Source organism: Thamnophis elegans, chromosome Z (genome assembly GCF_009769535.1).
Source record: "Thamnophis elegans isolate rThaEle1 chromosome Z, rThaEle1.pri, whole genome shotgun sequence".
Lineage (NCBI taxonomy): Eukaryota > Metazoa > Chordata > Lepidosauria > Squamata > Colubridae > Thamnophis > Thamnophis elegans.
In genome coordinates this window covers 130,599,773-130,612,309 of record NC_045558.1, presented here as the reverse complement: position 1 = coordinate 130,612,309, position 12,537 = coordinate 130,599,773, and the positions used below count along the sequence as shown (strand labels likewise).

The 12,537-nt window shown below is 35.4% G+C and overlaps 1 protein-coding gene across 1 annotated transcript; it reads left to right on the top strand.

Moving 5' to 3' along the window:
- Positions 1 to 1,810: 1,810 nt before the first annotated feature.
- On the top strand, positions 1,811 to 11,761 carry LOC116521804 (vomeronasal type-2 receptor 26-like). The gene is made up of 6 exons (XM_032236457.1): positions 1,811 to 1,983; positions 2,377 to 2,665; positions 4,779 to 5,636; positions 8,743 to 8,970; positions 10,184 to 10,310; positions 10,851 to 11,761. Exons 1-6 carry the CDS (start codon positions 1,811 to 1,813, stop codon positions 11,759 to 11,761), a joined length of 2,586 nt encoding a protein of 861 aa, XP_032092348.1.
- Positions 11,762 to 12,537: the final 776 nt, after the last annotated feature.

Genomic DNA, 12,537 nt, shown 5'->3' with positions numbered 1-12,537 from the left:
TTTCCACCTTATTCCAACTTTTATTAATATATAATAGCACCTATGTAGATATTCAATTTTCTTGTGAGTGTAATTAAGTTCCAATGGCATGTAAAACCCAAGAAGAGGACCTAAAACTTTGACATTAAGATACTACAAAGAATGATTAATGAAGCCAATTTAAGCAGGAGAAATGACATTAAGAAGAAATCATTTGTTGTACCCTAAAAGGATGTGGACCTTTTCTTTTTTTGGAAAAAAGTTGTTGAGACTATGGTAGCACCTATACAGACATCGTCTAGACCCTTTTCAGTCAATTAATAGCCTATATATTATCCTGAGATCATTGGTCATTCTACTGAATGACCTTTATCAGGACCTGCATGGAATTAGTGCTCAATTCTTCCTTTAAAAAAAAAAAAAGTCTCTTCTATGACCATTTTTGGGAAAAATGGTATTTTGCTCCTTAGTAAATGATTCTAGCCTGTTGTTGTGTGAGAGTTTTTTAAAAGGACTTCTTGGTGGTTCCTGGTTTATTAGAGTAATTGATCATTTCCCCCCATTCTTTTTCAATTACATGAATTCACCAGGACATATTGGATATTTGGGTTGCTGATAATACCCAATTTTATGCCAAGACATCGGCTTTAAAGGAGAAGCTATCAATGTTCTAACATGTAGAATACTGATGCCTGTAAGGAAGAAAGATTTGATATTTCTATGTTGAGGTTCTCATCAATGCCAGTAGTGTCTTTGGATGGGTAAAAGGGGGGAAAGGTTTGTCATTTGGAGATTCATTATAGACTCACAGTTGCTATTGGAAATGTAGGTGGAAGCCATGACTAAAGGACTCCATTTCTGGCTTGTGCACCAGTTCTTTCTTTCTTTGAGGCAGGTGGAGCTGGCTACACACACAATTCTATGGATTTGACATGGAACAATGTTTAATGCCTCCTGTAAAGTTACACCTAATCCAAAATGCTGTAGTATTTGAGATAATGGAATTGTAATGTTATGATGGTATAATAGCAAATTGAGAGCACATATATTGATTATGGATTGAGCTGTGATGACAACTAAAAACACTGATTTTAACATGTAAATCCTTTTATGGCTTAGCACCACCTGAAAGAAAGGGCCTTTTTGAGAAACTTTCCAACATTTGGAAGAATATGGTAGATGAAAGGTGATTGGCACCTTTGGTATCAAATGCCAATGAGGTATAAACTTCCACTGAAGTTCTTGATGAATTATAGAAGGTTATTTTTTTTAAAAAAAATTCATTGGTTTACAGTATCATTTTTTAAATAATTATTTTTGATTATCTGACATGTGGCAGATATTTTTCTTATTTTTGTTATGTAAAATGTATTTTATTTTATTGTAATTTAATTTAACATATTGTATATTTCCTTTTAACATTTCAGGTATCCACAACAGCTGTGAGACTATGGTAGAATATCAATCAAACAAATAAACAATTTGTAAATTAATGTAAAGCCATATGGCTTTAAAAACAAGAATAACTTTTTCCCCTGTCTTCATATAAATGTGGAAAAGTTCTTTATTTCTTGCTATACAGTTGTTACATGCCATGGTTTCCTAGCACTTGAATTCTGAATCGTTGATCTTTCAATTGTCATTATCAATTCCCACATCATTGTTTCAACTTCATCTCCTAGTGGACAAAAGGTTGTTGTGGAGACAAGTGCAAGTATAAATACTCTTATTGAGGTAGAGCTTGGGGAAGCTTCAGCTGGCTTAAGATCAAACACTTTTACACATTATCATGATATTTGCTACCTTGGTCTTGGTGCTTTTGCCTGACATGATGTCCATGATTCCAAGTGATAAATGTAGGACTAACGACCCTCTGCCTTTTCTTCACAAGCAATATCAGTCAGGAGATTTCATAATTGTGGGCATTTTCTCTCAGATCTACATCTACTATAGAACAATAGACTTCAGGAAACATCCATCTGAGGAGCTTTTTCACACTATTGTGTAAGATGTTTTTACACAGAGACAGGAAAAGAGAAAGAAGGAAAGGATACAGAGTGGAAAGAGGAAGACAGGGAGAGATGGACAGTCTTCATATATAGGAATATATATCTATGGACAATAGTTTATAAATAATTAGATGAAGGATGGATGGATGGATGGATGGATGGATGGATGGATGATAGATAAATGGCAGATTGATAGAGGATAGATAGATAGATAGATAGATAGATAGATAGATAGATAGATAGACAGACAGACAGACAGACAGACAGACAGACAGACAGACAGACAGACAGACAGATGTAATGAACATTATACTGAGTTGACCAATATAATGCATGATATTTTGGGAACTATGCATTTTGACAATATAATATATAATGTTTATTTTAGGGTCATAACTCCAATGTATCAGCACATCCTCGCTTTAGAATTTGCCATCATGAAAATCAATAAAGATCCCTTTATTTTACCAAACCACACCTTGGGGTTCCATATCTATAATGCTTACTTTGATCCAAGTTGGACATACCGGGCCTCATTGGAGCTCTTTACAAAGGGGCAATTCATACCTAACTACAACTGTGATGCTCAAAACAGACCAATAGCAGTCATTGGAGGCCCTTCCTCTGACATCTATCTATACATGGCTAATATCCTTTCCCTGTACAAGATGCCACAGGTATGTTGTTTCCATGGAATTAAATGGCAGGAGATAAAAATCCATAAATATTGTGATTGTAATAAAATGGGTAGATTTTAGGAAATTCAGGCTGCTAGACACTAGAATTTTGGAGTGTTTTGGTTGTACCACAGCACCTTAATTCTTCAGCTTTTTGATGTTTCAAGGCATTGTGCCATTAATGGGGATATTATACATTGCCCAGAAGTAATATTTCATGGGTTATTTTAGAGAAAGTGTTACTAAAAACATGGTGGAACATGATATCCTTTCCCTGTAAAAGATGCCACAGGTATGTTGCTTCCTTGGAATTACGTGGCAAGAGATAAAAATCCAAATAATATTTTTTCTTTAAAAAGAAAAAAGTAATAATAAAGTAATAAAAGTGATGCATTTTAGGAAATTCAGGCTTCTAGAGACTACAAGTGAATTTTGTTATGTTTTGGTTATATTATGCCATCTTAATTCTTCAGATTTTTGATGTTTCAAGGGGCTATTAATGGGGATATTATACATTGCCCAGAAGTAACATTTTATTAGTTACTTTAACAAAAGAGTTGCTAAACCCATGGTGGAGTGTGATCAGAATTGCAAATTTGGTCTCAGAACACTTGAAGCTTGAAGATTATTCTTTTCAAGCTTTACTTAAAATATGTTTGTAATTATAATTATAATACAATTATATTTTGCTGTATTTTTCAACAAAATCAATATTTTCCAAAGTGAGTATGATCAAGTTTCACTCAGTCTAGTATTAGAGATTTATTGACAGAGTGAGTATTGATTTTGTTTAAGTTTCTCTCTGGCTTGCTAATGTTCTCCTTGGATATAAGGTGAACTTCTCTGGAAATATCAGTAGTATTTAAAGCAGTGGAGCGGTGGTGGGTTCCTACCGTTTTGCATCGGTTCAACTGGCAGAAACCTAGGCCTGCCACATCCCCGAACAGGTTCTCTATATAATACCCTTTCCATGTACAAGATGCCACAGGTATGTTCCTTCCATGGAATTAAGAGGCAGGAGATAAAAATCCATATAATATATTTTCTGTAAAAACGTTAAAGGAAAAAAATGTTGTAATTGTAATAAAAGGGATGCATTAGAGGAAATTCAGTTTGCTAGACACTACAAGTGAATTTTGGCATGTTTTGATTATGTCACAGCACATTATCTTTTCAGCTTTTTGATATTTAAAGGGGCCAGGCAAAATTAATGGGGATATTATACATTGCCCAGAAGTAATATTTCATTGGTTATTTTAGAGAAAGTGTTGCTAAAACATGGTGGAGCATGATCAGAATTTCAAACAGGGTCTGGAAAAACTTGAAGATTATGCCTTCCAAACTTTACTTAAAGCATGATTGCAACTATAATAAAATTGTATTTTGCTGTATTTTTCAGCAAAATCAATCTTCTCCAGAGTGAGTACAAGGTTCATTCAATCTAGTATTCAAGATTTTTTTAAGGACTTGGTGTTCATTTTGTTTCAGTTTCTTTCTGGGCTGCTAATTTTCTCCTTGGAAATAAAATGAAATTCTCAGGAAATATTGCATCAGTAGTATTTAAAAGAACTAGGGGATATTTTTACAAATTAAATAATATATTGTAAATTAATATTTATCTTAATTTATAATATCTAATTTGAAGTGTACAAATTGAATTAAATATTTAAATGATATAGTTTGTGCTCTTCCGACTAAATCTTGTGTCTTGGAAATCTCAGACATGGAGTTTATTCTATAAATTTTTCTATGGTGACATAATATGATATGATTCATCTCTAAATTGTGAACTGGTGTTCTAATGCAACTGTCAACCACTGACCAATTTTGATGATGCAGCTCAGCCTTGGAAGTTATGGCATGACAATCTCCATGCACAGAGGGAGGTCTGCTGATTGAACTTATTTTCTTAAGTTATCACTAAAGCTGAACATTCCTGCTCCACTAGCTCAGCTTGAATATGATTGTGAAGCTTACATGGAATCTGGTTTCAGTTTCTAATTTAGTGGACAAAATAGGGAAAGAATATGATTGCAACTTTACAGTGATTTCACTTTAAAGTGATTTTTTACAGTGATTTCTTTTCTTTTTATTGTTATCTCTCTGTTTCTAGATATTGTACGGTTCTGCTCCTGAAGTTAGCACAAAAGAACAAGATGCATTTTACCAACAGATGTTGCCAAATATGGACATTCAGTACAAGGGAATTTCCCTGTTATTGCTATATTTCGCGTGGACATGGGTTGGGATGTTGTTAGTAGACAACGAAAGTGGTGAAATGTTTCTGCGCAGGGTGGTTCCCATGGCTACCCAGAGTGGCATCTGCTTCGACTTCATTGCAAGATTTCCAAAATCTGTTCATTCAGATAATCTGAAAAAGTTGATTGAAATAGGATTTAACATGTACAAATTTGTTATGAAAAGTGATGTCACTGTGGTAGTAGTTCATGGTGAAAGTGGTAACATGATAACTCTAAGATTTCTTTCCAGTAAGTTAAAAGATAATGATTTCCCACTATGGAAAAAAGGGAAAGTCTGGATTATGACAATACAGATGGACTTCACATCACATCCCTTTCACAAAAATAAGGACATGGTTTTCCTTCATGGGGCTTTATCTTTTGCAGTTCATTCAGAGAAGGTACTGGGATTCAAGCAATTTGTTCTCACAAGAAACCCTATCTTAGAAAAGGAAGACAGTTTTATCAAGACCTTCTGGGAAAATGCCTTTGGGTGTTCCTTCCACACATCTGTAATAGAAAAGGCAAATGGGACCACTTGTACTGGAAAGGAGAAACTGGAGGTTCTTCCTACATCTGTTTTTGATATGGAAATGAGTGGCCACAGCTACAGTGTCTACAATGCTATCTATGTAGTGGCACATGCTTTGCATGACTTCTATTCATCTATAGTGAAATACAGAGCATTTGGGAAAGTCAATGGGAAACTTTTGAATCATCATTTATGGAAGGTAAAATCCCCCAAAAGACAATTTGCAGATGTCTCACTAAATCTTTCTTCTAGATTTCTTTAAAAAAATCATTCTTCCAAGAATTTATTTGTCCAATCTAGGTGAAACTGTGAAGCCTTTGTAAATATAAATTTAGCTATTTACTTTTTAACGGTCTGAGACCAAGTTAATGTAAAGTATACCATTAATATATCCATGTGTAAAGTTATGTAAATATATATAAAAAAGATGAAACCCTATAAAATTAGGAATTCATTAGAGTCACAAAACAGTTTCAATAAGCTAAATTTATGCATGAAAATGTTTCTTCTGTTTTTCAAACACCTGCGTATTGATAATTTAGTAAGATTAAACATGATTTCTTTCTAGATGACATGCACATTATTTTAAAACATTGTATTCTATATATTTATTTGGTCCAAGACCAATATGTTATCAAGACCAATATGTTATATAGGTCATTTGGTATTAATTCCTTATGGGTTTTTCTTATATGTTTACTGAAGCTGCTAATTGTGAGACATTTCTGAAAACCAAAAACGTACTCAAAATTCAATTTCTTTTAAAAGAAATCCAAGGAAATTATTGAGATTTCTGTACTAGAAACTTTTAAAAAATATATGGAGGTCCTCATTATTACAACTTTAAAATTTTAAAGCCTTCTGCTTACATTCAGCCCTTATACTCTTTTATACTTGTCTCAATATAAATTTGTTTCCCCATTATCTCCATTATTTTTTTTACAAATCCGCTAGAAATCTGCTTGAAATTGCTGAATTGTCCGATCGAGTATTTTATTTTATTTCTTTTGTTTCATTGTGGTGCTATGAAGATTCTGTAATCATAGTTACAATCAGTAATGTAATTTATTTTTATAAATTTTATTTATAAAATGGTAATTTATTTGATAGTTTTTTATAATCTTTCATGTTTACCAAACCTTGAAAGAATTTCTTGTCTATATACTTAAACTAAACTACAGTCATTGAGCAAACACAGTCCCAGCACTTGATATGTATTTTGGGTGTAGAGCCAAGAACATTTGCTGCAACCATTAGAGATGAATTGGGAATTCATACAATTCATGCGCTATCCAAAATTAGTGCATGTAACTATTGTTGCAAAGTCAATTAAATGGAGACTGATAGCCTCCCCCAGTTATGTCTACTATTACAATTACAATCACAAATCTCCTGGATCACCAAACTAACAATTTTTGTAAGAAGCTGTGGCCTTCACGTCTCTTGTGTAACAGGAGAACAATTCAAGAAAAGAGCTGCCCAAAGAATTAAGGATATAGAAGCACAAAATGATATAGCTATCCTTAGTAAGGTGGGTTAGATGAAATGGCTGAGCAACTACAAATGTATTTTTCAAGTAGACACCTTCTGAAGTTACAACTGCCAAAACATCTTAGGCAGATATTTATGTGAGCGAGATTTGAACAGCTTGAAACAATGGTCAGATATGGGAGATTCCATTTCATACCCTACAATGAACATTTCTGCATTTGTGGAGTGGAAGAGGTAGAAGATATTGCTCATATCCTCTTTGATTGTTGCTTGCATAAGGGGGTGAAAGATAGGTACCTTGGTCTATTTACCAAATGAATAACCCATTGGAATCCCCATATCAAAAACACTTACTCTATGTGAGGTCAGAAGCTGAAAATAAAATTTAACACAGAACAGTACTTAAACAAAATAGTTCTGTTGAGATCTTCATACGTGGAACTAATTGGGGTAGATTGTAAGGATGACACTGAAATATTTTATGTCACTTTATTCTATTTTACATATTTATGTATTAAATTATATTGTATCTTATCCTATAACTATTGTATTTCACCCCATTCTTATTTTAAATTGTTTGTATAGGATTTTATTGGTGATATATGTTTGAACCTTACATTTTTATATGGTCTATAGGCTAATATAATACATGTAAGATTGAGATTGTCTTGGCAAAGTTTCGGCGAGGTCTCACTTGCCATCTTCAGGCTATTATTTTCGGCTTTGTGTTTGTATGAGTAAAGCGTGGTCAAAGCTGCCATCTTTCTATAAATTTTGGTGTGTGTGTGTGGAGTACTGCCTTTGTTTCATTAAGTGGATTGATTGGCTGTGGGGAATAAACTATTCCTTCCCTGAAGAGCTGGCTTGCGTGTCCTGTTTTTCTACAACAGTGTGGTTGTACCATGATTGGTAGATTGGTGCTCATTGGTGCTGGCTGTGTGTCCATTGTTGTTTTGTGTTGTAACAGCTTGGGTGGTGGGTGGGACTTGTTTATTGACCAGATCTGGTTTCCAGATGTCTGGTAGGCAGGAGGTATCATCATGTTTATTCATGTTGTGGGGGTGTTTCTCTATTTCGATGGCTTCCATAATTATTCTCTTGTTGAAGTGTTCAGTTTTGGAGATTAATTTGGTTCCGTCAAAATTAATTTCATGTCCCCTGTAACTTTAAGGTGCTGGAAAAGGGAGGAAGTTTTTTTCTTTCTTTTTACTGCGTTCATGTGTTCTGCGATGCGTGCATTTATTCTCCTATGAGCCATCTGCTCAGGACATTACATCACAGAACTCAGGAGGTTACAACGCAAAGGCTCAGGATATAATAATGCAGCCAATCACCCAGGAGGTTGCAGCCCAGTACTCAGGATATCACTACAATAGAGCTCAGGATGTCATCACACAGCCCACTGCCCAGGTCATTACAACACAAAAGAACAATAGGCACACAGCCAGTAACTCAGCCACACAGAACATTACGAAACAGCCGACTAATATGCAAACATCAACTTCATCAACCAATCAAGATATTACAACACAACCAAAAAATCCGCTTACAGCAACAAAGCCAGCACTACACACACACACAAACACATGCACACACACAAACACCAATATTTATAGAAAGACAACAGCTCCGATCACGCTTTGCTCGCACAAGCACGAAGGCACCAGCCTGAAGATGGCAAGTGGGACCGAATTGAAATATCGCCAAGATACTCTCAATTTTGTGTGTGTGTGTGTGTGTGTGTGTGTGTGTGTGTGTGTATCATACATAGTGATATATTGATATATTTCTATTTGGCTTATTTTCTGATTTAGCTCAATTACATTATCCGAAGGATTGCATTTAATAATAGTGCCGGGCAAAAAATTGGATTCAATCAAAATGGAGAATTAGAGACTGGATTTGATATCATCAATTGGATCACATTTTCAAATTTGTCTTTTAAGAAAGTCCAAGTTGGAAGCATAGACCTCAAGGACTCCAATGAAAAAATGATCACAATTTATGAAGATGATATTGTGTGGCCAAGTAGATTTAACCAGGTATGGACCACTCACATTGAGCTCAGTCCAGATTTCACTACTTATAAAGCTCACTTTAGAGCCACACTATTTCACCACAATTACCTTCAGAAATAGAATTATATTCTCTTCCTGAAGCCTCTCCAGCCTAGTTTTTTTTTTTATTCATGTCAGAAGCATCATCGTTAAAAAAATGGGGACCATTTAAAAATATAAAATACAAGGTAAAAATATGTACAAATTAAACAGACTTTGCCCAGAAACTAGCAATATTCATTGTGTTTCCTAACACTGCCATGAGGTCCTCAAATGTACACTGAATGAGGCACAAAGGGGAGGCATACATATGTTTTGTTGTCTGAATGTCACCCCAGACACAAAGAATAGAAGCAACTGGATATCCCCATTTGCTCATGGTGTTCCTGGATATTGTTGTACCCATGTGCTGTCTACTCAATGGTTTCCATACATCTCAGTTTTTCTTAGACTCAAATGTCAGCTTCTCCATAGCTTCCACCCAATATTAGTTCTTTCTAGATTTCCATAAATCTGCTTTCAAATCCTTCAAAGTCTTCCATCAACCTAAAAAATCTTTTCTTGTAATTTCCTGGAATTTAGTATCTGCTGAGATAGTTAAAGGCTACAGAGAAGGTCTTGTCTAGATAGTGATGATTTGAGTCTGTCCCTCGGTATGTTGTTGTTAAGACATTTGGATGTCCTTGGACAACAGCTGGCTAATCCTTTCAATCCAGAAGTATCCAAAACATAGTGAGGTGCTCATTTCCACCGTGACACTATGTGTTTGTAGTCTAGCTGATAAACCTATAGGAAGTCATTCATTGGTGATTCCTTGGATACCTTCTAGGGTAGGTGGGAAAATGGAGAAAAAGGAGTAGGCAACAAAGAGAGTTCATACCTTGTATGTAAATTCTATGAGAAAAATTTCCCATTGGCTAATTCCTTACAAATGTTCAATAGAAAAGAAAATCAAAGAACATTTTTAAACCAATGCCTCTGTAAATTGATATTTTTATTGGTGAAAAACTATGTATTGTGGTCTATATGTTTGCACTGAGGCAAAAACTGTTTTAATCTTTTCAATCCAAAACCAGCCTTTGTTGTCCAACATTACTATATCAAAAGAAAAGTATAATGGGATGATAATTCTAAAAATACTGAAAGACTAGTTTCCAAAGATAAACCTTTTCTAATTTTTTTTTAAATTTATGGACAGACCCAGCCACTTTCAATGTGTAATGGGAAGTGCGATTCAGGCTACAGTAAGATTAAAATCGAAGGAAAACTATTTTGCTGCTATGACTGTCTCCGATGTCCTGAAGGGAAGATTTCTAACAGGGAAGGTAATAGCAGTAGTAGACTTATATACCGCTTCATAGGCCTTTCAGGCCTCTCTAAGCGGTTTACAGAGAGTCAGCATATTGCCCCCAACAATCTGGGTCCTCATTTTACCCACCTCGGAAGGATGGAAGGCTGAGTCAACCCTGAGCCGGTGAGATTTGAACCGCTGACCTGCTGATCTAGCAGTAGCCTGCAGTGCTGCATTTAACCACTGCGCCACCTTGGCTCTTAGGTAAGAGATATTGTATACCTCTACCTCACCAAATGAATTGGGTTGACAAATGTACCATGGGAAAATGTTCTGTTTTCTGCCAGTGGTTTCACTTGGCATATTAGATTATAAAATAGGGATAAATAATTGAATTGTAAGCATGTTCATTATTGGTAGCAAGAAATGGATGTATGCAAATATAAGTTGAGGTCAAGTAACAATGTTTGATATACATTTTTCAGAAATTAATTGGAAGTCCTCACTTTGAACACTTGTACAGTCAGTTTTTATTGTTTCAATGCAACTTCAACATCAATATTTTCTTTCATAGACATGGATAAATGTTTTCAATGTCCAGAAGATCACTATCCCAATGAGAAGCAGGTTTTGTGTCTCCCCAAAGTTGCAACATTCTTGAACTACAAAGAAACCTTGGGAACAGTTATGGCCAGTTCTTCTCTTTTCTTCTCTTTAATCACAGTTGGAGTCCTTTGGATCTTTATTAAGCATCAGGACACTCCCATTGTCAGAGCTAACAACCGAAACCTCACATATGCCCTCCTTGTTGCTCTCCTGTTATCATTTCTTTGTACTTTGCTATTCATTGGGAAACCTCACAAGGTGACATGTCTCCTTCATCAAACTGCTTTTGGCATCATCTTCTCAGTGGGCATTTCTTGCGTTTTAGCCAAAACCATCATTGTAGTTCTAGCTTTCATGGCTACCAAGCCAGGGTCCAAGATGACCAAGTGGGTGGGGACAAGACTTGGCACGTTTATAGTATCCTGCTGCTCCTTTATTCAAATTAAAATTTGTGTAATATGGCTGATCATCTCTCCCCCATTCCCAGATGCTGACATGAAGTCAATAGCAGAAGAAATCATTCTGGAGTGCAACAAAGGATCTGCCTTCATGTTCTATGGTGTCTTGGGTTATATGGGCTTCCTTGCCATTATCAGTTTCACACTGGCCTTCCTAGCAAGGAAATTGCCTGATGCTTTCAATGAAGCCAAGTTTATCACCTTCAGCATGTTGGTCTTCTGCAGTGTTTGGTTGTCTTTTATTCCAGCATATCTGAGTTCAAAGGGAAAATATATGGTTGCTGTGGAGATCTTCTCCATTATAGCTTCCAGTGCTGGATTACTGCTTTGTATCTTTTCTCCCAAGCTGTACATCATTGTGCTGAGGCCTGATTTGAACAAAAAAGATCAGCTCAAAAGAGAAAAGGACAGAATAACATAAATTCTTATCACTGCTGCCTATTTTGCATCAGATATGAGGAAGTGTGGAGCCATGTGATCTTGCAGTTAAGGCACGAAGTTAGAAACTAAGAGAATGTGAGCTTTACTATCACCTCAAGCATGTTGCTATTCTTGGGAAAATTTGAAAAGCAAGTATAATATTATATGTTTGCTGCCTTGATAAAGGCAGATGCCTGATATTCAAGATGGTTTTGGAAAAGAAAATAATGATTGCTGATGCATTATAGATAAAGAAGAAAGCCCCAAAATATCCCACCCAAAGTCAGTCTGTGACTCATTGATTATCCAAAGATTTTTAATTGTGTCGACCATTTTTATGTATGGAATGTTTTTAGGTGACTAGTCCAGATAAGACATAGATGTTCTGGTCCAGGTCAACGAAGGAATGAGACAAGATTGCTGAATATAATTTGAGGGAAGATTAATTGCATGAAAATAACTGTAGTATAAAATTAGACTCATGTATTAGTTAAGAATACAGAAATAAATTTGCTGAATGTCATCAAAAAGCCTATGTTAACCCAAGTAAATCAAACTTGTCCGGTAATATTGTACTTCAAATAGGGCTTACAAAACCTTTGCTAGACCAATTCTTGAATATAGTTTTTCTGCGTGGAATCAGCACAGTATATTGAATATTAATACAATTGAGACAGTCCAGAGGTGTACCACTCCTCTGCTCACAATAGAATACCCTATGCCACTTGACATTTTGGGCTTGGAGAACCTAGAACTATACCATCTGTAGTCTGACCT

Bases quoted from the DNA above. Each gene is read 5' to 3' on its own strand.
- LOC116521804 (XM_032236457.1), top strand. From the start codon at position 1,811: ATGTCCATGATTCCAAGTGATAAATGTAGGACTAACGACCCTCTGCCT. The intron at 5,637-8,742 runs GTAAAATCCCCC...TTTCTGATTTAG, and splicing joins TGAATCATCATTTATGGAAG to CTCAATTACATTATCCGAAG. The intron at 8,971-10,183 runs GTATGGACCACT...ATTTATGGACAG, and splicing joins GGCCAAGTAGATTTAACCAG to ACCCAGCCACTTTCAATGTG.